Genomic DNA, 24,446 nt, shown 5'->3' on the forward strand with positions numbered 1-24,446 from the left:
GAGGGGACGGAGGGGGAGAGGGGACGGAGGGGGAGAGGGGACGGAGGGGGAGAGGGGACGGAGGGGGAGAGGGGACGGAGGGGGAGAGGGGACGGAGGGGGAGAGGGGACGGAGGGGAGAGGGGACGGAGGGGGAGAGGGGACGGAGGGGGAGAGGGGACGGAGGGGGAGAGGGGACGGAGGGGGAGAGGGGACGGAGGGGGAGAGGGGACGGAGGGGGAGAGGGGACGGAGGGGGAGAGGGGACGGAGGGGGAGAGGGGACGGAGGGGGAGAGGGGACGGAGGGGGAGAGGGGACGGAGGGGGAGAGGGGACGGAGGGGGAGAGGGGACGGAGGGGGAGAGGGGACGGAGGGGGAGAGGGGACGGAGGGGAGAGGGGACGGAGGGGGAGAGGGGACGGAGGGGGAGAGGGGACGGAGGGGGAGAGGGGACGGAGGGGGAGAGGGGACGGAGGGGGAGAGGGGACGGAGGGGGAGAGGGGACGGAGGGGGAGAGGGGACGGAGGGGGAGAGGGGACGGAGGGGGAGAGGGGACGGAGGGGGAGAGGGGACGGAGGGGGAGAGGGGACGGAGGGGGAGAGGGGACGGAGGGGGAGAGGGGACGGAGGGGGAGAGGGGACGGAGGGGGAGAGGGGACGGAGGGGGAGAGGGGACGGAGGGGGAGAGGGGACGGAGGGGGAGAGGGGACGGAGGGGGAGAGGGGACGGAGGGGGAGAGGGGACGGAGGGGGAGAGGGGACGGAGGGGGAGAGGGGACGGAGGGGGAGAGGGGACGGAGGGGGAGAGGGGACGGAGGGGGAGAGGGGACGGAGGGGGAGAGGGGACGGAGGGGGAGAGGGGACGGAGGGGGAGAGGGGACGGAGGGGGAGAGGGGACGGAGGGGGAGAGGGGACGGAGGGGGAGAGGGGACGGAGGGGGAGAGGGGACGGAGGGGGAGAGGGGACGGAGGGGGAGAGGGGACGGAGGGGGAGAGGGGACGGAGGGGGAGAGGGGACGGAGGGGGAGAGGGGACGGAGGGGGAGAGGGGACGGAGGGGGAGAGGGGACGGAGGGGGAGAGGGGACGGAGGGGGAGAGGGGACGGAGGGGGAGAGGGGACGGAGGGGAGAGGGGACGGAGGGGGAGAGGGGACGGGAGGGGGGGGAGGGAGAGGGGACGGAGGGGGAGAGGGGACGGAGGGGGAGAGGGGACGGAGGGGGAGAGGGGACGGAGGGGGAGAGGGGACGGAGGGGGAGAGGGGACGGAGGGGGAGAGGGGACGGAGGGGGAGAGGGGACGGAGGGGGAGAGGGGACGGAGGGGGAGAGGGGACGGAGGGGGAGAGGGGACGGAGGGGGAGAGGGGACGGAGGGGGAGAGGGGACGGAGGGGGAGAGGGGACGGAGGGGGAGAGGGGACGGAGGGGGAGAGGGGACGGAGGGGGAGAGGGGACGGAGGGGGAGAGGGGACGGAGGGGGAGAGGGGACGGAGGGGGAGAGGGGACGGAGGGGGAGAGGGGACGGAGGGGGAGAGGGGACGGAGGGGGAGAGGGGACGGAGGGGGAGAGGGGACGGAGGGGGAGAGGGGACGGAGGGGGAGAGGGGACGGAGGGGGAGAGGGGACGGAGGGGGAGAGGGGACGGAGGGGGAGAGGGGACGGAGGGGGAGAGGGGACGGAGGGGGAGAGGGGACGGAGGGGGAGAGGGGACGGAGGGGGAGAGGGGACGGAGGGGGAGAGGGGACGGAGGGGGAGAGGGGACGGAGGGGGAGAGGGGACGGAGGGGGAGAGGGGACGGAGGGGGAGAGGGGACGGAGGGGGAGAGGGGACGGAGGGGGAGAGGGGACGGAGGGGGAGAGGGGACGGAGGGGGAGAGGGGACGGAGGGGGAGAGGGGACGGAGGGGGAGAGGGGACGGAGGGGGAGAGGGGACGGAGGGGGAGAGGGGACGGAGGGGGAGAGGGGACGGAGGGGGAGAGGGGACGGAGGGGGAGAGGGGACGGAGGGGGAGAGGGGACGGAGGGGGAGAGGGGACGGAGGGGGAGAGGGGACGGAGGGGGAGAGGGGACGGAGGGGGAGAGGGGACGGAGGGGGAGAGGGGACGGAGGGGGAGAGGGGACGGAGGGGGAGAGGGGACGGAGGGGGAGAGGGGACGGAGGGGGAGAGGGGACGGAGGGGGAGAGGGGACGGAGGGGGAGAGGGGACGGAGGGGGAGAGGGGACGGAGGGGGAGAGGGGACGGAGGGGGAGAGGGGACGGAGGGGGAGAGGGGACGGAGGGGGAGAGGGGACGGAGGGGGAGAGGGGACGGAGGGGGAGAGGGGATGGAGGGGGGAGAGGGGATGGAGGGGGAGAAGGCTGAATGGGCCCGGCTGACGTGAAGAAGCCGGGCCCAAGACTTCGGGTGGGGCCCGCCCCCAGCAAGGTAGGTGGCCGGGGGAAGCCGGAGCTGGGTGTCGGCAGTCGCCGGAGGCTGGGGGGGGGGGGCGGTCGTCGGAGCAGGAGCCGGGAGGGGGGCTCATCGGAGCGGGAGCGTAGTGGGAGCTGGGGGTGGGGGGGAAGCTGGGAGCTGGCAGGGGGAGGGGGGTTGAGCAAGCCAGCTGGAGCCAAAGCAGGAGCTGGACCAGGGAGGTGCAGCCTGATCCTCGCAGCCCCAGTGAGACCATTCGGCCAAGGCTAGGGACTGCGTGCTTCGGGCCCCTCCCAGAGTTTCAGGCGCCTGGAGCTAATGCACATGCGCGCCGCACTGTAGCGCGCCTGTGCAGAGGTCCCGGCACTGATTTCAGCGCGGGGACCTGGCTCTGTCCCTCACAGCTAGTGCTGCGCTGCACCGAGCTGCAAAGGACCTGCAGGGAGCCGGAGAATGTGCAGGTATTTTTTTGGCGTACTTTCGGGCGCGAAAAACGGGCGTCCAGGTTGGGGCTGCGCCATTCTAGGCGCGGCCTGAAACTTGGGCCCAATGAGGGGGCTCAACAAGATGGATGCAGAGAGGATATTTCCACTCATAGGGGACACTAAAACTCGGGGACATAATCTTAGAACAAGGCGTCGCCTATTTAAAACTATGAAGAGAAATTCATTTTCTCAGGGTTGTAAATCTATGGAATTCTCTGCCACAGAGAGCTGTGGAGGTTGGATCATTGAATATAGTTAAGGCGAAGATAGACAGATTTTTGAGCGATAAGGGAATAAAGGGTTATGGGGAGCAGGCAGGGAAGTGGAGATGAGTCCATGATCAGATCAGCCATGATCTTATTGAATGGCGGAGCAGGCTCGAGGAGCCAAAAGGCCTACTCCTGCTCCTATTTCTTATGTTCTTATCGAATGCCTTCTGGAAATCCAAAGACACGACATCTACTGGTTCCCCTATCCACCCTACTCGGTACATCCTCAAAGAACTCCAGCAAATTTGTCAAACATGATTTCCCTTTCATAAAACCATGCTGACTCTGCTTGACTATACGATGATTTTTTAAATGTCCTGCTACTACTTCTTTAATGATGGACTCCAGCATTTTCCCAATGACAGATGTTAGGCCAACTGGTTTATAGGTTCCTGCTTTCTGTCTCCCTCTTTTCTTAAATAGGGGTGTTACATTTGTGGCTTACCAATCCGCTGGGACCTCTCCAGAATCCAGGGAATTTTGGTAGATTACAACTAATGCATCCACAATCTCTGCAGCCACTTCTTTTAAGACCCTAGAATGCAAGCCCTCAGGTAAAAAAAGATTTCCAAGTTATATTCCTCACATCCTACATCATTTGTCAGTAAGTGTGAGTAGGTAATAACATCTCAGCTTCCTAACAAATATTTGCTGTAGTGCTCATTAGATGTACAAGTGACACTTGGGGAAACTTGCCTGTTAAGTTTCCATCCTTGTAGGAAGCACCTCAGCTCCACTACCATTCATTTAAGGTTCAGTGAATTAGTAGTGCATCTCTGAAAGGGAGATGCTTTTACAAGAAAAGGGAGTGTTACTAAGAAAACAATAGTTTGTCTTACGAGGAAATTCATTATACTAGTTATGTGCATATTTAAACATGTTTTACAGTCTTAATGATTGGTACATGCAAATGATGCTGCAATGTGCACCTTTTCTCACTTTAATCCCAACAACATAATTATGACATGGGGCAGAAACAATAAAACCTTCCTTCAGTTGTCATTTGGACTTTCAGAAGGCGTTCGACAAGGTCCCACACAAGAGATTGATGTGCAAAGTTAGAGCACATGGGATTGGGGGTAGTGTACTGACATGGATTGAGAACTGGTTGTCAGACAGGAAGCAAAGAGTAGGAGTAAATGGGTACTTTTCAGAATGGCAGGCAGTGACTAGTGGGGTACCGCAAGGTTCTGTGCTGGGGCCCCAGCTGTTTACACTGTACATTAATGATTTAGATGAGGGGATTAAATGTAGTATCTCCAAATTTGCGGATGACACTAAGTTGGGTGGCAGTGTGAGCTGCGAGGAGGATGCTGTGAGGCTGCAGAGCGACTTGGATAGGTTAGGTGAGTGGGCAAATGCATGGCAGATGAAGTATAATGTGGATAAATGTGAGGTTATCCACTTTGGTGGTAAAAACAGAGAGACAGATTATTATCTGAATGGTGACAGATTAGGAAAAGGGGAGGTGCAAAGAGACCTGGGTGTCATGGTACATCAGTCATTGAAGGTTGGCATGCAGGTGCAGTAGGCGGTTAAGAAAGCAAATGGCATGTTGGCCTTCATAGCAAGGGGATTTGAGTACAGGGGCAGGGAGGTGTTGCTACAGTTGTACAGGGCATTGGTGAGGCCACACCTGGAGTATTGTGTACAGTTTTGGTCTCCTAACCTGAGGAAGGACATTCTTGCTATTGAGGGAGTGCAGCGAAGGTTCACCAGACTGATTCCCGGGATGGCGGGACTGACCTATCAAGAAAGACTGGATCAACTGGGTTTGTATTCACTGGAGTTCAGAAGAATGAGAGGGGACCTCATAGAAACATATAAAATTCTGACAGGGTTAGACAGGTTAGATGCAGGAAGAATGTTCCCAATGTTGGGGAAGTCCAGAACCAGGGGTCACAGTCTAAGGATAAGGGGTAAGCCATTTAGGACCGAGATGCGGAGGAACTTCTTCACCCAGAGAGTGGTGAACCTGTGGAATTCTCTACCACAGAAAGTTGTTGAGGCCAATTCACTAAATATATTCAAAAAGGAGTTAGATGAGGTCCTTACTGCTAGGGGGATCAAGGGGTATGGCGAGAAAGCAGGAGTGGGGTACTGAAGTTGAATGTTCAGCCATGAACTCATTGAATGGCGGTGCAGGCTAGAAGGGCCGAATGGCCTACTCCTGCACCTATTTTCTATGTTTCTATGTTTCTATGTCATGATAATTTGCCTCAACCCAAGCCTAGAACACACCCTGAATTGCATCACTGGAATTGCACCATTCTGAGGCATTTTTGCCTCAGTGCAACATTGGCAAATTTAGCGCAAGCCTATGGTTCGTTCTGTAATCATAGTGGAAAATGAGATTTAGACTTACCAATAAAAAGGGGACCTTAAATGTTGTCTTAATCGAGTTAAACCATTTAATTCAGAAATAAGCATAATTTAAAATAGTCAAAATTGTCTGGCACATTCCAAACAGAGGCTGCAGCAAAATATTATTTGTGATCTATTTAAATACAGGGAAAGTGACCCACATTAATGCAAAAAAAGCATAAAATACTACATGCACAGTATGAGCTACAAAAACTCACCCCAGAACAACCATGAATATCTTTACTTCTATGTTCAAGGCTAAAGAAAAAGAAAAATATATGATATACTAACTGCAATATTTAAGAGATTGCAAGAACTAAGAGGAATCATCCCTATTGTTACATTGGTAGAATGTATTTCCTAGTTACAATTGTAGTTGCTTATTTCGATGAACAATACTGTACCAGTAAGTTCCTGAACATCCATCACAAACAAATGGTAGAAAATCTGAAAGATGGGAAAGAATATTGGTTAGTTTAACAAAATTCATCAGCTACTTTGACAGCATTTTTGTTATTCACTTAAAATTAATTCATTGTTTACCTGGAGTGACTATTTGACAATTATACTGGTGAGAAAAAAAAAGTTAATTTTCAAAGTTCACAATTGACCTACAAATTAAGGTTAATGATCAACTGGTAACATATATAATGAGTCTGACTTTGCAGCCAAATTACCAGTAAACAAGTTTAATAAACATACTTTACATATTTGTTTACAAGACTAGAAATTGATATCCTTGTGCATGCGGAGGAAATCACAGCAGTGTATTCCTATCAGGTACTACTGAGTTTCACGCTTTTATAGTGGTGACTTTTAGATGGTAATTTCCCCTCCCTACCCGACTTCCACATTTTTACAACTTATTTAAGATCAAATACAATCCAGCAGGAGAGATACAGAATATTTGGAGATGCCACAAGAGGTAGCGCTCATCTTGACCTGATATTTGTAAATAACTCAAGTACAAAAAAAGGAATATGTGGCACCCCTGGGGACATAAACCACAGAATAATTAAGCTTAACTTAATAAAACAGGATAGTAAGACTTTTCTGAATTACTTCTTCCTCCAAGTAATCACAGGGAAATAATGAGCAACATGCCCAAAGAGTCAAAGTTAATGACTTAACAGAGATAGAAGTTCTCGATAGGGTGAAAGGACTGAAAAAATTAATTCGCAGGGATAGATGGTTATTTATCTGAATGCTAAAGGGGATTAGGAAGGAGAGACATTGTATAAAAAATTGTGAATTGAAAGAAATAACTTGAGATCAAAAAGTCTCTTCAGACTGGTGTAGAATTGAAAGGTTCATTCCATGGTACAATAGCTAAAGCTACTTGAACAGCGTGAACATAAATAACTGATAACAGGCAGCTCCAAACATCTGAAGGCCAAGAATAGCATGTCTTGACTCCACCTTGGGAGGAAGTGAAGAGGAGGGTTTCACCCAAGAGTTGAGACAAAGAAACCAACATAGCATAGGTTAAATCACCCTGCCAATATCCTACATCAGATGTAAGGGAGTAAAAAGTACACTTGAGTAAGCAGCATAAAGGAATTAGGAGGTTCTGAGGAATCAGGAGTTCCTCTGTCTCTATAGCAATTGTAATTATACGTAAAGCACGCTTATACACTTGCTTGAATGGGTTTTAAGAAGGGGAAGCAGCAAAGCTTGATATGTTGCAAAGCCTGATAGGTAATGAACCATCATAAGTAACTAACAATGGAAACAACACATTCAGCAGAGAACACCACTTGCCAAGGACATTAGAGAGTAAGCTGTTTGGGATTGTAAACAGCATCTGTATCTCATGAAAAACCAGGACATTATGACTGAAGTTCTCTTGGGAACAGAAGAAAGCAGGTGTTTTGGGAACAAGATATCAAACCCTGGGAAGCAAGGTTACTTCACATGTCATGAGAAACTGAGGCAAAGTGACACCATTGAATAACACATTCCAGAAGGGGAACATGTAATGAGAGATGGACAGGTGGGGAAGAACCACTTAGAGCCAGTCTGATAAGAGTCATCAAATCAATGTAACTTCACTGATAGCAGTCGACCAATCGATGGTTTTGTAGGCGGGTTGCACCCCTCAGAATATGTATAACTGTCAATACCAACTGTTCTGGGAAGTGTTCATCGGAACATTTCCCAAGCATATTCGAATAATAAACCGGTTAACCGAGGTTTTGTCTGCGTGATTCCGTGGTCGCTATACAATATGGGCAGGTGTCTATACCTTTTATCAGGGAGTCCGCCTTGAGGAAGAAAAGTCTTCTTTTTACCCCAACAATTGGCGCTGCGAGCAGAGTGCAGACCCTCCGACCCAGATGATGTGGCAGCTAGCAATGGCAGTGAGCATGTTTACCTACAGAGCTGTAACATTGACGGGGAAGGAGGTCATCTGTATAAAGAACTAAGTGGGGGTAATCTGTATAATTAAGTTATAGCGAACCACAAAAGGATGAAAACGAGGGAGGGTGGGAACCCAGGATGTTTAGGAGAAACGGGCCAGCGGGATGAAATGAAAATCAAGGGAGTCTTTGAGATATGAACCAAAAGGGTCCCGGGTATAAATGCTAGCAGGAAAGCCAAAAAATAAAACCGACACTTAAGTTGCAGAGGAACCAGATTCGGGAGGCAAGCAGTATTGTTAGTCCGGCTGGACATTAGAGGGGTCCAAGGGCTTGGAAACAGTACATGGAATCTGGTAGAGGGGTAAACGAACCCAGACGAGAAATGGCATGCAAGGATAAGTGGCTGAAAATAAATTGTATTGAATGAAAAGTTGATGTGAAAGTGCTCGGTGTGGAAGCTTTCTTGAAAAAGAGGACATTTGGCCCATCGTGTCTGTGCTGGCCAAAAAAAAAGTTATCCATCCTAATCCCACCTTCCAGCTCTTGGTCTCTAGCCCTGTGGGTTGCAGCACCAAGTGCACATCCAAGTACTTTTTAAATGCGATGGTTTCTGCATCTACTACCCTTTCAGGCTGTGAATTCCAGATTTCCCTGTCCCTCTCTCTCTGGGTGAAAATCAGATTCTCCTCAACTCCCCTCTCATCCTTCTACTGATTACTTTAAATTTGTGCCCCTGGTTATTGACCTCGCTGCCAAGGGAATTAAATCCTTGCTAGCCACTCTATACAGGTTCCTCATTATTTTATACACTTCGCTATTCCCGTCGCGGTTTACACCACACAATAAAACTTTGCAGAGCGCTGATTGCAGCTACCCCTCCCAGGTTCCTACCGAGCTGTTGGCAGTGCTGCACCTCGCACCGCTTCCCGACCTCCAGCTCCGCCATTTTGTCGGCTGCGCCCGGCCCCTGCTTCGCGCGACAGCCACTTTGCCGGAAGTGCCTGCCGGACCGGGCGTGAGCCGCGGCGCCTTCCTTGTTTTCCCGTGCGGCTCGAGGCGGCCGCCGATCGTTATGAGTAAATTTTCAAACTTCTTCAAGGGTGGCTCGAGCTCGGGCTCGTCCCGCTCCAGGAAACAGGGCCCGAGCCCGCAGGAAGCCCTCCATCGTCTCCGGGAGACCGAGGAAATGTTGACCAAGAAACAGGAATACCTGGAGAATAGGATCCAGAAAGAGCTGGAGACCGCCCGTAGAAGTGGCACCAAGAACAAGCGAGGTAGGAGCCACAGACAGCACCAGTATACCAGCCATAGTCATAAGAACATAAGAATTAGGAGCAGGAGTAGGCCATTCTGCCCCTCGCGCCTGCTCCACCAATCAATAAGATCATGGTTGATCTTCTACCTCAACTTCACTTTCTTGCACTGTCCCCATATCCCTTGATTTCCTTAATATTCAAAAATCTATCCAGGTACAGTACCAATGTACCAGCCAGGTACAGCACCAGTATACCAGCTCAAAGCCTATAAGCCTCCCTGATAAAGTGCAACATCCCCACTGACACCTGAGAGTCCCTGGCCAAAGACCGTCCTAAGTGGAGGAAGTGCATCCGGGAGGGCGCTGAGCTCCTCGAGTCTCGTTGCCGAGAGTATGCAGAAATCAAGCGCAGGCAATGGAAAGAGCGTGCGGCAAACCAGTCCCACCCACCCCTTCTTAACGACTATTTGTCCCACCTGTGACCGCGACTGGTTTTCATATTGGACTGTACCGCCACCTAAGAACTCATGTTAAGAGTGGAAGCAAGTCTTCCTCGATTCCAAGGGACTGTATGATGATGATGATGACCAGCCGTAGACAGCACCAGCATACCAACCATAGACAACTACCCCTCTGAGTATACGCTACACCAGGGGAACACATCTACCCCTCCGAGTATACACTACACCAGAGGCAGGAACACATCTACCCCTCACCTACAAGTATACATTACATCAAGAAAAGCACAACTATCCCATCCCTGGGAACATGTCATTGCATGAAGGGCCAGAGAGGCAGGAGCAATTCTACCTCTGAATATAAATAATAATACAGCATCAGGAACAAGGGTAGGAATCACCTTCAAATCAGCACAAATAACAAGTGAAGAAGTACAGCTCCCATAGCATCAAGGACAAGAGAGATGGCAACACAAATGCCTATCTCTCACTTCCAAATATAACAGTACTAAGGCAAAAAGCATCCAACAAGACTACTGTCTCACATCGCCCCCCAGCACCAAAAGCAAAAGTGGTAAGAAATTGGTAGCAGCCCCAAGAACAAGATAGATAGGAGCACAGCTACCCTCTTTCTGGAAATACTTTATAGCACAAGAGACAAATAGAAACAGCTATCCTCTCCCAAAGAACAAGATATCAAGGCCAAGGGATGTAGAGAGTCCTGTTGAACATCTGGGCATCATAGACAAAATGTAGGAATGCCCAGCACGTCCCAGTGAGGTTGCATAAAGGATGAGAGTGCCAGGTAGTGACCTATATCGAACCCGCAATATATCCGAACGATAAGAGGAATTAAAAACGTATCAAGGAAAGCACTGATATTAACTCCACAGTGTGGAGGAGAAGGTAAGGACCTTCATCAACCCCAGATATGTATATACTGTTTCCTATAGACATGATAGCAAGAATAAGAGCTGTTAATTTGCACTTTCTCCCTTTATCCCAAATCCAACCAATTCCACATCCACTGGCAAAACCAATACATCAGAAAAAAATTAGTTGCGTTTAGCACCAGAAAACTAAGCGAAAGGGATGCAAACACCAAGTTTACAACATAACCCAGGGATGTTGAATCAAGAATAAGAAAATTGCCTGAAAAGGCACAGCAAACGAGATGAATTAGACACATTCACAAGACTGGAATATCGAGAACTACAGCCCAAGAATAAATTGGCCTAAGCAAACTTGGGATGTATCAGATATACATTAAAGACTAAATAATGAAAATAGCTGCAGATAAAATAATATATCTGTAATACAAAACATAAACAAATGCAGCATCAAGAAAAGGAGAACGAGGGGATAATTAAACGCTCCAAAAATTTATTAGAGTAATAAAAATTGGACCACTAATCCAAAATTGGGCGGCGGGGGGGGGGGGCGTTGGGGGAGAATGCTGGAGACAATAAAAAGGAAGGATAATGGGGGGGAAACTGCGGTCGGCGGTCTCCTTCGGACGAACGCCTCCGACCCAAAATTTTTTAATGAAAATACCTGGTGGTCATGGAGGCAACTTTGATTCTGGTCGGAGGCCTTCATTCAATGTGTAGTGTAGGGGGAGATGGCTACCCCATACGTATGGAAATGCTGGAGTCACGGGGCCTGGACCACCAATCACTCTGCAGTATTCTCATTGATAATAATGGGATCTCCGTTGTGCGAGTTCCCATTACTATCAATGAGAAAATCCTCCTAAAACAAGAAACACAGCATAATAAATAAATTTAAAAAACACCTCACGTATTTAAAATTAATTGAAATTAAGAGTTTTAGAAAAAATATATATTTTGGGGAATTGTTTTTAATGTGTTTTAATAGGGTTAAAAATAAATTTACCTTAATGGACAAGGTTTTTAACATAAAAATGATTAAATTTAAATTTTTATATGTTTTAAAACTCTTATGCTGGCAAAAGTAAGCTATATGTCTGCTTTTACTAGGCGTAAGTTTGAAGAACATTCGCTGGGCATGAGTTGGCCAAATAGCCCAATCTCTTCCGCGCGAATGTCGTCCTGGGGATGCGGAGAATCTGTCAAGAATCTTGACAGATTGGAAAAGCCCGTTTTCGGTGTATGCGCATCTTGCCCCGAAAACCGGCTTTTGCAAGGCTCACCGGGTCTGTGCGCACTTCGTATGTACACAGCGAGGCCAGAATTTTCGGCCCATAGAGTGGCATAGTGGTGCAATGTGATTTCCTAATTATGCCCACTCTACTGTGGAAGAAAATTCAGACCAAGTTATTGTAGGGCTGCTGTTTTGTGCTCCTAGTTGCAGACTTAAAAGTTGCATTGTCAAAGGCTTAGGAACTGGTCTCCTGCCTGCCCTTACGGTTCCAAGTGGTGTGTGGCACACTTGGATCTATATGAGAAGTAAAAATGGAATCTAAATGTTTCATGCACTCAAATTACAGCGTTTTTTTAAACTCGCCTATCTTTTTTTTTGCAAGAGTACAGACTTAAGGAGACAGTGGGACTAATTTAGCAATGATTATTCGTAATGGATCTGTGGTGCGCATTTATAAAGGGTGTGTGTACAAAAGTATTGAACATACACCACTAAAGGATAGCACGCCTAATGATTAGCAAGCATTCTAATTTCAAGTGAGTCTGCTGTCTCCTATGATATTTTCCATTTACTGGCTATCTTGAGTATATTATTTACAGTACATTATGCACATTGAACTAGACCTTCATTCAGCAGGGATGTATGAAAAGTGTACGCATACGAAATGGATAAATGTAGAGTTGTAAGCACAAGGCAGAAACTGTTTACTGTTAATACAGTTTTATATTTAAAGAGGTTCATGTATTAGAAACAGAAAATCTTGGGACCAGAAAAGACCATGCATTCATCTAATCCGTCTTCCTGCTGTCCTAACAATTGTAACTGATGAAGTGATTCTCTTCATGATATGTGTTCAAATCAGTTCTGAAGAGATCTAAGCTACTTGCTGCTACAGTCTCCCTTAGCAAGATATACCAAAAACTAGTCAGTGAAAGTAATGTTTTCTGTTCCTCCTGAATCAGCTTAAACTGGTTCGGCTATCCTGTAGCAAATCAAATTGTCCCGACTGTCCTATATGTTCTTAAGCTTTACTAATTTTACTATCTCAATATTCTCATCAGTCTCTTCATATCCAATGAGGAGTCCCACTTCTGTGACTCTATCCACGCACGTTTTAGTCTCTAGTCCCCTAATTGTTCGAGTAACTCTTTGCACCTTTTTCAGCAAATGCATCCTTCCTGTAATGAGGGTTTCAGAAGCCTGGCCAACACTCTATAAATGGCAAGATAATCTCCTTTCATCTACACTCTAGTTCCCTATCATCCGTTTACTTTTTTGATAGCATCCAAATTTTGGCTTGATGTCTTGTGGGATTTATCTAAAACTGCCAGATCCCTTTCCTGATTCATCTTAATCCTATAATTATGCTTCTTAGTTTATATCCCTAAGTGCATGACTTTACACTTATGTTGAGATTATGGGCCCAAGTTTCCACATGATTCGCGCCTGATTTTTAGGAGCAACTGGTGGAGAATGGACTATTTTAGAAATCGCAATTCTCCACATTTTTTTTTCTGCAGTTCTAGTCAGGTAAAACAGTTCTAGTTTAGAACAGAATTTTTTCTTCAAAAGGGGGCGTGTCCGGCCACTGACGCCTGATTTGAAAGTTTCCACAGTGAAAATGTACTCCAAACTAAAGTAGAATGGAGCCCGTGAAGATTTTTGTAGAACTGAAAAAACCTGTTCTACACATTAAAAAATCAGACACAGGTTACAAATTAGGCGTCCAGAACGAGGTGGGGGGGAGGGGGGGGAAGGGAACTCATTAAATTCGACAATAAATCCTTATTTATAATTCCACAAATATTATACAAATAAATCCAACCTGAATAAACATTTATAAGCCAAGAAAAGATTAAAAAAACCATCTTCCTACCTGTGTGAAAGTGCTTCAGCCAGGGAGAATTCTGCAGCCGTTCGTGCCGCTGAGCGGGAGGGGGGGAGAGAGAGAGAGAGAGAGAGAGGGAGGGAGGAAGAAAGAAAGAAAGAGAGAGAGAGAGAGAGAGGGGGGGAGGAGAGAGAGAGAGAGAGAGAGAGGGGGGGAGGGAGGGAGGGAGAGAGAGGGGGGGGGAGAGAGAGAGAGGGAGGATGGGAGAGAGAGAGGGGGGGGAGGGAGGTGGGATGGAGGGAGGGAGAGAGAGGGGGGAGGGAGGGAGAGAGAGGGGGGAGGGAGGGAGAGAGAGATGGGGGGGAGGGAGGGGGGATGGAGGGAGGGAGAGAGAGGGGGGAAGAAAGAGAGAGAGAGAGGGGGGGAGGGAGAGAGAGGGGGGGAAGAAAGAGAGAGAGAGAGAGAGAGGGGGGGAGGGAGAGGGGGAGGGGAGAGAGGGAGAGAGAGAGAGGGGGAGGGGAGAGAGAGAGAGGGGGGGGGAGGGAGGGATAGAGAGGGGGGGAGGGAGGGAGAGAGAGAGAGAGGGGGGGAGGGAGGGAGAGAGAGGGGGGATGGAGGGAGAGAGGGGGGGGAGGGAGGGAGAGAGGGGGGATGGAGGGAGGGAGAGAGAGGGGGGGGAGGGAGGGAGAGAGTGAGGGGGGGGGAGGGAGGGAGAGGGAGGGAGGGAGAGGGAGAGAGAAAGGGAGGGAGGGGGAGAGAGAGAGGGAGGGAGGGAGAGAGAGAGAGGGGGAGGGAGGGAGAGAGAGAGAGAGAGAGAGGGGGGAGGGAGGGAGGGAGAGAGAGAGCGGGGGGGGGAAGAGAGAGAGAGGGGGGGGAGCGGGGGTCGGGGGGGGTGGGGGGGGTAGCGGGCGTCGGGGCGGGGGGGGGGAGCGGGTGTCGGGTCAGGTCTGGTCGGCGGTGGGGGAGCGGGTGTCTGGTCGGCGGGGGGGGGGCGGGGAGCGGGTGTCGGGTCGGGTCTGGTCAGCAGGGGGCGGGGGGGAACGGGTGTCGGGTCGGGTTGGTGGGGGGGGGGAGCGGGTGTCGGGTCTTGTCGGGGGCGGGGAGCAGGAGATGGCCGTGGGAGGAGCCTTATTCACGCAGCCCCAGTGAGGCCATTCAGCCAGGGCTAGGGGCTGCGTGCTTCGGGCCCCTCCCACACAGTTCGGCGCCTGGAGCTACTGCACTTGCGTGCCGACTGTAGCGCGCATGTGCAGAGGTCCCGGCACTGTTTTCAGCTCCGGGACCTGGCTCCGCCCCCCCCCACAGCTCGTGCTGGCTGCGCCGAGGGCCAGAGGACCTGTAAGTAGGTGGAGAATACCGAGGATTTTTTTAGGCGCGAAAAACGGGCGCCCAACTCGGAGGGGCGCCCGTTTTTTTTCTTGTGGAAACTTGGGCCCTATAAACTGCATCTGCCAGTTGTTTGCCGATCTCACCCATCTTCCACTGTACTGTGTTAAGAAGGAAAAATAAAGTCTATTTATAAACTGCTTTTCACTTCCTCAGAACTCCCAAAGCACTTCACAGTCAATGAAGTACTTTCGAAGTGTAGCCACTGTTGTAATGTAGGAAAACGTGGCAGCCAGTTTGCACACAGCAAAGTTAACAAACAACAATAAGATAAATGACGACATAATCTACAAAAGGGCGGAAATTGTGGAGGCTCTGCGAGCAATCTTCCAATCATCCTTGGATATGAGTATGGTGCCAGAGGACTGGAGGATTGCAAATGTTACACCACTGTTTAAAAAAAGGGAGAAGGATAAACCTGGCAACAACAGGCAAGTCAGCCTAACGTTGGTGGTGGGGAAACTTTGAGACAACAATCCAGGACAAAATGAACTGGCATTTAGAAAAGTATGGGCTAATAAATGAAAATCAGCATGATCGAGTTCTTTGATGAAGTAATGGAGAGAGTTGATGAGGGTTGTGTGGTTGATGTGTATGTGGACTTTCAAAAGTTGTTTGACAAAGTAACGCATAATAAACTTGTTAGCAAAATTTAAGCCCATGGGATCAAAGGGTCAGTGGCATCATGGATACAAAATTTGAATAAGGGACAGAAAGCAGAGAATAGTGGTGAATGGTTGTTTTTCAGCCCGGAGGGAGGTATATAGTGGTGTTCCCCAGGGGCCGGTATTTGAACCACTGCTCTTTTTGATATATGTAACTTGGGTATACAGAGCATAATTTCAAACTTTGCAGATGATACGAAACTCAGAAATGTAGCAAACAATGAGAAGGTTAACAACAGACTTCAGGAGGACATAGACAGACTGGTCACATGGCAGATGAAATTTAACGCAGCGAACTGTGAAGTGATGCATTTTGATACGAGGAATGAGGAGAGGCAATATGAACTAAATGGTACAATTTTAAAGGGGGTGCAGGAACAGAGAGACGTGGAAGTGTATGTACACAAATCTTTAAAGGTGGCAGGACAAGTTGAAAAGGCTGTTAAAAAAGCATATGGGTTCCTTGGTTTATTAATAGAAGTATAGTTTACAAAAGCAAGGAAGTTATGCTAAACCTTTTATAAAACACTGGTTAGGCCTCAGCTGGAGTATATTGTGTTCAATTCTGGGCACCATCCTTTAGAAAGGATGTCAAAGCTTTGAAGAGGGTGCAGAAGAGATTTACTAGAATGGTACCAGGGATGAGGAACTTCAGTTAGGCGGAGTGACTGGAGAAGCTGGGGTTGTTCTCCTTAGAGCAGAGAAGGTTAAGAGGAAATTTGACAGAGATGCTCAAAATCATGAATGGTTTTGATAGAGTAAATAAAGAGAAACTGATTCCAGTGGCAGAAGGGTCGGTGCCAGAGGACACAGATTTAAGATGATTGTCAAAAGAACTAGAGGCGACATGAGGAAATATTTTTTTACACAGCGAGTTGTTGTGATCTGGAATGCGCTGCCTGAAAGAGTGGTTAAAGCAGATTCAATAGTAACATTCAAAAGAGAATTGGATAAATACTTGAAGAAGAAAAAAAAAACAGAGCTATGGGGAAAGAGCAGGGGAGTGAGATTAATTGGATAGCTCGACCAAAGAGCCAGTACAGGCACGATGCGCTGAATGGCCTCCTTCTGTGCTGTATCATTCTGTGATTCTATTATTTGTTTTGGTGGTGGCGGTTGAAGGATACATTTGGCCAGGAGACTAGGAGAATTCCCTGCTCGTCGAGTATTTCCATGGGATATTTTACAACCACCAGAGTGCAGATGGGGCCTCAGTTCAACATCTCCTCTGAATAACAGGACCTCTGACAGTGCAACACTGCTTCACTACTGCACTGGATTGCCAGCCTAAATTATAAGAACATAATAAATAGGAGCAGTTGTAGGCCATTTGGCCCTTCAAGCCTGCTCCTCTACTACCTCAACTCCACCTTCTCACACTATCCCCTTAACCCTTGATTCCTTAGTATCCAAACATCTATCGATCTCTGCCTTGAATATACTCAACAACTGAGCATCCACAGCTCTCTGGGGTAGAGAATTCCAAAGATTCACAACCCTTCGAGTGAATACATTTCTCCTTATCTCCGTCCTAAATGGCCACCTCCTTAATCTGAGACTGTGACCCCTAGTTCTAGACGCCCTAGCCAAGGGAAACATCCTCCCAGCATCTATCCTGTCAAGTCCCTTACGAATTTTCTATGTTTCAATTATGTGCTTAAGTCTCTGGAATGGGGCTTGATGAACCCACTACCTACTGACTCAAAGGTAGTGCTACCACTGAGCCACCTTGATTAAGCACCTCTGCTACTTTTGTATCATCCATAAAGTTTGAGATGAAGCTACTAATACCTTCTTCCAGGTCATTTTTGAAAGGATCCCATTCATCATGCCATTGATACAGATCCTGCGTTTCCTATTTCCCAGCCAGGATTCGGTCCATCTTGGCACCTTGCCTCCAATGTTATGCATGCTAATTTTCTCTACTGCGTTTCTATAAGATGCTTTCTTAAAATTTTTACTACAATCTACATAAATTGGACTTTGTTTTTATAGAGGATTCAGAGTTGTTGAGAAATAATTGCTTAGCACAAATGAATTTGAGTTGTGGTAATAGAAGCAGATCTGATTATAGTGTGCTTTCAGAAAAGAACTGCCAAATGCTGAATCAGACAAATAGGAACCCACCCATTTTATTTTGGGATCACCCCTCTTGTCTATTTTGATGTTGAGGAAGATAATCCTTTTCCCTGCATTCCGGCCATTGGACACATAGAAATTCTAGGCTCATCGTGATATAACTGGTGTTAGTTTATGTTTGATGATTGACGTTCTCCTAACGATCTTAGACTGTCATGTACCCTAGTCAGTTGTTTTTAAATGCAACGCATATTATGTCGTCAGGTAATAATGCTGTTTTTTTCTGAATGGTTCATTGATTTTGTTTTGTACAGACCAATGGCTTTGAGGAAATCCCAATCCTGTCAAGAACATTTAAAAGTGCCCCCCCCTGAAAGGAGGTGCCATTAATAGAAAATAAACTAGAATCCATGTCCTGTAATTCAAATAACAATGGTCATATTTATATCAATAGCAATCAGTTGATGCCACCAACTAAGTGATGCAGTTCAAATGGCCAGGAATTTGTAGTTGTAATGACGGCGAAGTTATCAGCATTCGCCATCATTACAACTGTGAATCTGTCAGCAACTTTTTTTGGAAAATGCACATGTGCAGTTAAACGCAGAAATCCAGAAGTTGCTGTCAGTCATTCCCTGTCCCTCCACAGGGCGCACTGTTGAACTCCCCACAGTCGGCAATCAATTGAAATCACTCAATTGACTGGATAATTGCTCTTAAAACCCCCCGAAAAAGTTAAGCCTTGTTGAATGAAGTGTAACTGGGTTTTAATGGCGTACTGTGCCATAATTGCTGCTGAACAACCATTCTGAAAAATTAACTTTATATTTATGGAATGTCAAATTTTTCCATTATGATTAAAAATTCCATAGTTTTTTATAATTAAAAAAAAGTTTACTAATGATCTTTCAGCTACTACATTAATCCCATGTGTACATCCCAATCTTTATTTCGCTCTCGGTAAAATGTTAAAAAATGAAAAAAAATCAGTGCATTTTACTTGCTGGTTTGCTGTCTGTGAGAATTCTTCAATGTGATTGGCTGCTTAGCCAGCTTGATGGTATCAGCAATACAAAAGTAAATTACTGCAGATGATGGAAACAATGTTCCCTGTAATTTTTTTCCGTATGTGGGCCCTTTAACTGGTTGGTTCATCTTTCTCTCTCTCCCTCCCTCCCGATGGAATTATTTCCTTGCTGCATAAGAGAGATGGAGACATGATGCCAATGCAACAAAAGACTTGGCAAAATCTGGAGAGATGTGGTAATAGGGAGCACAAAAAATACGTGAGATACAGCCGGCCTTAAATGTAAAATTCTTAAGTTTCATGTTAGCTGTGTCTGGGAACCTTCCAGGTGCTGGTCGTAGTCTGGCTTGCTTCTAATAGCTGTCTCCTAGCGGCTGTGAACTGGCTGTCTGGTGGTGGTGGTGGTGGTGGTGATGGTTGGCTGGCCTTCTTGGTCTCTGGCTCAGCTGCTCCTTGGATAAATTCACACAGCCATTTGATATTTTGTGTGTGTTTTAATTGTATGGTGTGTTTTTGCATAACACAACATAATATACACAAGATATTTATGTATGTATAAATCGTTTACTCAAATGCTGGATAATGCATCAAATAAAGTGTTAAAAATGTAAATATTCTTGGTGAGATGCCAGTATGTGCCCCACCTGAAAATAATTTTTCAGCATGGGATGTACAGTATATCCACTTTGAAGATTGCTCTACATCACTGTTGAAGTAAATTCTATAGGTCCTGGTTAATGTAACTTCATCTCAGTGGCAGAGTTTCAATTTAGCTCTATTTTGTAGAATACCTGTAGCATTTAGTATTATATAGACAAGCTACCATAATTCTAGTCTGGGAGTGGACTTTGCAAGAGAATGTAACAATTGTGATCATTTGGATGCATGTCAACTAGTTTACAACAGATGGAAATGCTCTCTTCAGCTGTCTGTTGCACATAAAATATGTGAGGTTACAACGCAGCAACCTTTGAGTGGACCTCAGTTAGAATCAACAGCATTTTGAATTATATTAAATAGTCTTAGCACTTGTAATAATTCCTATTAAAATAAAGCACAATTTATTATTTTATTTTAAAGAAAGCTATCTTCACAAACCAAATACACATTGGGAAACAAGGCAACATTTCACTGATGAAGATAAGATTGGTACGACCAATTGTTATATGCTTTAAGTTTGGCTATTAGCACAGAGTAGGAATTGAACCTTCCTAGTCTCTTTGGGCATGTGGTATGTTTTCTCACTGAGCTGTTTGAAGAGCTGCTGCACAGGTTCTTAAAGATACATTTTGATTTGTTTCTGTCATTAAAGATTGCAATATGCCAAATTTGTGCTTAGTTTAAAGCTAAGTAATTTCTTATCACGAAGAAAGAATAAAAGCTAATAGAGAATAAGACTTAAATGAAGTTTGAATGGAACAAAATTGCAATGCTTGTACAATGTATTTGAATAGTAAATTTTTGTTTTGGCTTTACGGAGTGCCCTTTCTGCCATATTTGGCAAGATATATAACTTGTACAAATGGCACTCCAGTAAGCAAATTTACTGTGTAATGCTAAATATTAGGTGGGAATTAGCACATTTCAATGAATATTGTACTAACTTTGAACATGTATAGAACTGCTGCTGTAGTTGTCCAGAGTTAATGGGATTCATTTCACAACTTGATTTTATAAATTAATTTGTTAATTGCTAAATGTTTGAGAGGAAGGAGAGGGTGCATTTTGACATTTTCATTTTAATGCATGGTTTCCCTCTGATTTTATTTTGCATGTTTTAATTGGGTACATGTGTTTCTCTTGACAGATCACCTCGGGTTTATTCACTTTCTTCATACTTGCAGAAGGAACACCTACAAATCTTTTCAGTCTTCTCTGGCCTGATCTGTGATAAATGCTACGTAAAACTGTAATCCTTCTTTCTGTCAGATCATCTTGATACCTGTAAGTTGCATTTGGTGAATGGTTTAAACTCTGGGGCTTTTTTCCCTTTCCTAGAAACTTCTTTTCTGTCTCTAAATATGAATGAACCGTAGAATAATAAGCCAGCATTTTGCTTAAACCGAATTTGGTTCCAAAATCCTTAAGGAGTTTTGGAAATTATGGATAACATTTGAATGTGAGATCAAATGTAAACAATAGTTCTTGTGGTTTAACTTGTAATGATGCACTGTGGGGTCATGTATGTTTTTGGCCCCATATCAGAATATTTTCTCTCCTCTCAGTCTGAATGGTGCATCAATTGCAGGTCAAGGGAGGCATTGTTTTTGCATCCCAATTCTAATGTTCCTGTGCCTGGAACAACTTGTATTGATTCCCATTTTTCTTGTGGGAAGACTATTATTTTCTGTTTAGTACCTGTCCCAGAGATTTGGAAATTTTGTCTGTAAACCTGAGATTTACAAACTACCATCTTTCTGAATTTCTGGACAATGATGATTCACAGTGTTGCAAATAAAAATGCAGTAAAATTCAACAATGTTTTGTGAATGGTGTATCTCGTACAAAGTGTTTTGGATCACGTTGAAGCCCCAAGCCAAACAATAACTACATAATGTCACACCCAGTGGTACCAATTTTTTTTAGGAAAAAGACCTTCAGAAGTCACTTTGTGTGAGTATAATGCTTGAGCGGCCCCATGCCTGCGAGCACCATCGGAGCAGGCCGGGGAGCGGAAGGAGCAGCATGGAGGCCTGGCCCAGCAGGCTGAGCAGCCCCCAACCTGCGAGCACCATCGGAGCAGGCCGGGGAGCGGAAGGAGCAGCCTGGCGGCATACCACTCCCAGGGAGCAGCAGGTGCTGGAGCAGGACAGCAATGGCAGTGAAAAGGGACGTCACCAAGGTCCAGGTCGGTGATTGGAGCGTGGGCAGATACAGCAGGAGCGGCGAGGTCGGGACTAACGAGCGGCGAGAGATTGTAGAGGGTCGTGATCGGGGCCCAGGAAAGGTGCGAGTTTGGGGCCCAGGAAAGGCGAGGGCCCAGGGGCAGCACGGGCCAACCCACACTGCGATATGTGTACGCACTAGGTCCGTGAAGCAGAGCTGGTCTTCAGTCGTCTTGGTTAATCCTTGCTACTGGACCAAGACCTAGCTCTGTCAAGCCCATGTGGTGGCTGGTGTACAACGGCCACCACATATTTTTTTTAAATCCACGCACAGGCATCTTTTACCCTTCAAGATTTAGTTCGGGACCTGGAACTTTAGGTCCTTCATTGAATCAACTGTGAACTTCTTAACCTGGAAGCAAGTCATCCTCGATTCGAGGGACTGCCAATGATGATGAATGCTTGTAAGTTACAAGTCTTGCATACAAATGAGAAAACAATAATGTTTCATTACTGAGTACTGCATTTATTGCATTATCAGAGCATTCAATATTATGTTTACCAATAAAAACATAGAAACATAGAAAATAGGTGCAGGAGTAGGCCATTCTGCCCTTCGAGCCTGCACCACCATTCAATAAGATCATGGCTGATCATTCACCTCAGTACCCGTTTCCTGCTTTCTCTCCATACCCCTTGATCCCTTTAGCCATAAGGGCCATATCTAACTCCCTCTTGAATATATCCAATGAACTGGCATCAACAATTCTCTGCGGGAGGGAATTCCACAGTTTAACAACTCTCTGAGTGAAGAAGTTTCTCCTCATCTCAGTCCTAAATTGCTTACTCCTTATCCTTAAACTGTGTCCCCTGGTTCTGGACTTCCCCAACATCGGGAACATTCTTCTTGCATCTAACCTGTCCAGTCCCGTCAGAATTTTCTATGTTTCTATGAGATCCCCTCTCATCCTTCTAAACTCCAGTGAGTACAGGCCCAATCAATCCAGTCTCTCCTCATATGTCAGTACTGCCATCCCGGGAATCAGTCTGGTGAACCTTCGCTGCACTCCCTCAATAGCAAGAATGTCTTTCCTCAGATTAGGAGACCAAAACTGAACACAATATTCCAGGTTAGACCTCACCAAGGCCCTGTACAACTGCAGTAAGACCTCCCTGCCCCTATATTCAAATCCCCTAGCTATGAAGGCCAACACACCATTTGCCGCCTTCACTGCCTGCTGTACCTGCATGCCAACTTTCAATGACTGATGTACCATGACACCCAGGTCTCGTTGCACCTCCCCTTTTCCTAATCTGCCGCCATTCAGATAATATTCTGCTTTCACGTTTTTGCCACCAAAGTAGATAACCTCACATTTATCCACATTATATTGCATCTGCCATGCATTTGCCCACTCACCGAATCTGTCCAGTCACCCTGCAGCCTCTTAGCATACTCCTCACAGCTCACACCGCCACCCCAGCTTAGTGTCATCTGCAAACTTGGAGATATTATACTCAATTCCTTCATCGAAATCATTAATGTATATTGTAAATAGCTGGGTTCCCACCACTGAGCCCTGCGGCACCCCACTAGTCACTGCCTGCCGTTCTGAAAAGGACCCGTTTATCCCGACTCTCTGCTTCCTGTCTGCCAACTAGTTCTCTATCCACGTCAGTACATTACCCCCAATACCCTGTGCTTTAATTTTGCACACCAATCTCTTGTGTGGGACCTTGTCAAAAGCCTTTTGAAAGTCCAAATACACCACATCCACTGATTCTTCCTTGTCCACTCTATTAGTTACATCCTCAAAAAATTCCAGAAGATTTGTCAAGCATGATTTCCCTTTCCTAAATCCATGCTGACTTGGACCGATCCTGTCACTGCTTTCCAAATGCGCACTGCTATTTCATCTTTAATAATTGATTCCAACATTTTTCCCACTACTGATGTCAGGCTAAGCCGTCTATAATTACCCGTTTTCTCTCTCCCTCCTTTTTTAAAAAGTGGAGTTACATTAGCTACCCTCCAGTCCATAGGAACTGATCCAGAGTCGATAGACTGTTGGAAAATGATCACCAATGCATCCACTATTTCTAGGGCCACTTCCTTAAGTACTCTGGGATGCAGACTATCAGGCCCCGGGGATTTATCGACCTTCAATCCCATCAATTTCCCTAACACAGTTTCCCACCTAATAAGGATTACCTTCAGTTCCTCCTTCTCACTAGACCCTCGGTCCCCTGGTATTTCCGGAAGGTTATTTGTGTCTTCCTTCGTGAAGGCAGAACCAAAGTATTTGTTCAACTGGTCTGCCATTTCTTTGTTCCCCATTATAAATTCAACTGAGTCTGACTGCAAGGGACCTACGTTTGTCTTCACATATCTATAGAAGCTTTTGCAGTCAGTTTTTATGTTCCCGGCAAGCTTCCTCTCATACTCTATTTTCCCCCTCCTAATTAAACCCTTTGTCCTCCTCTGCTGAAATCTAAATTTCTCCCAGTCCTCAGGTTTGATGCTTTTTCTGGCCAATTTATATGCCTCTTCCTTGGATTTAACACTATCCTTAATTTCCCTTGTTAGCCACGGTTGAGCCATCTTCCCCATTTTATTTTTACTCCAGACAGGGATGTACAATTGTTGAAGTTCATCCATGTGATCTTTAAATGTTTGCCATTGCCTATCCACCGTCAACCCTTTAAGTATCATTTGCTAGTCTATTCTAGCCAATTCACGTATCATACCATCGAAGTTACCTTTCCTTCAGTTCAGGACCCTAGTCTCTGAATTAACTGTGTCACTCTCCATCTTAATAAAGAATTCTACCATATTATGGTCACTCTTCCCCAAGGGGCCTCGCACAACAAGATTGCTAATTAGTCCTTTCTCATTATACATCACCCAGTCTATGATGGCCAGCCCTCTAGTTGGTTCCTCGA

General features: G+C 47.1%; 2 protein-coding genes across 2 annotated transcripts in view; one reads left to right on the forward strand and one right to left on the reverse strand.

Annotated features, from left to right (window-relative positions):
• Positions 1-9,024, reverse strand: part of zfand1 (zinc finger, AN1-type domain 1) — a 27,097-nt gene extending 18,073 nt beyond the window's left edge. Inside the window, exons 1-3 of the mRNA XM_070893287.1 lie at positions 8,748-9,024; positions 5,898-5,940; positions 5,712-5,751 (exon numbers count right to left, since the gene is read on the reverse strand). Coding sequence (XP_070749388.1) covers positions 5,712-5,751; positions 5,898-5,940; positions 8,748-8,802 — 138 coding nt within the window. The 5' untranslated portion in view covers positions 8,803-9,024. The remainder of the gene's footprint in view (positions 1-5,711; positions 5,752-5,897; positions 5,941-8,747) is intronic.
• Positions 8,755-24,446, forward strand: part of LOC139275993 (charged multivesicular body protein 4c-like) — a 47,087-nt gene continuing 31,395 nt past the window's right edge. The window contains exon 1 of the mRNA XM_070893302.1: positions 8,755-9,130. Coding sequence (XP_070749403.1) covers positions 8,929-9,130 — 202 coding nt within the window. The 5' untranslated portion in view covers positions 8,755-8,928. The remainder of the gene's footprint in view (positions 9,131-24,446) is intronic.

This window comes from Pristiophorus japonicus, chromosome 1 (genome assembly GCF_044704955.1).
Source record: "Pristiophorus japonicus isolate sPriJap1 chromosome 1, sPriJap1.hap1, whole genome shotgun sequence".
Lineage (NCBI taxonomy): Eukaryota > Metazoa > Chordata > Chondrichthyes > Pristiophoridae > Pristiophorus > Pristiophorus japonicus.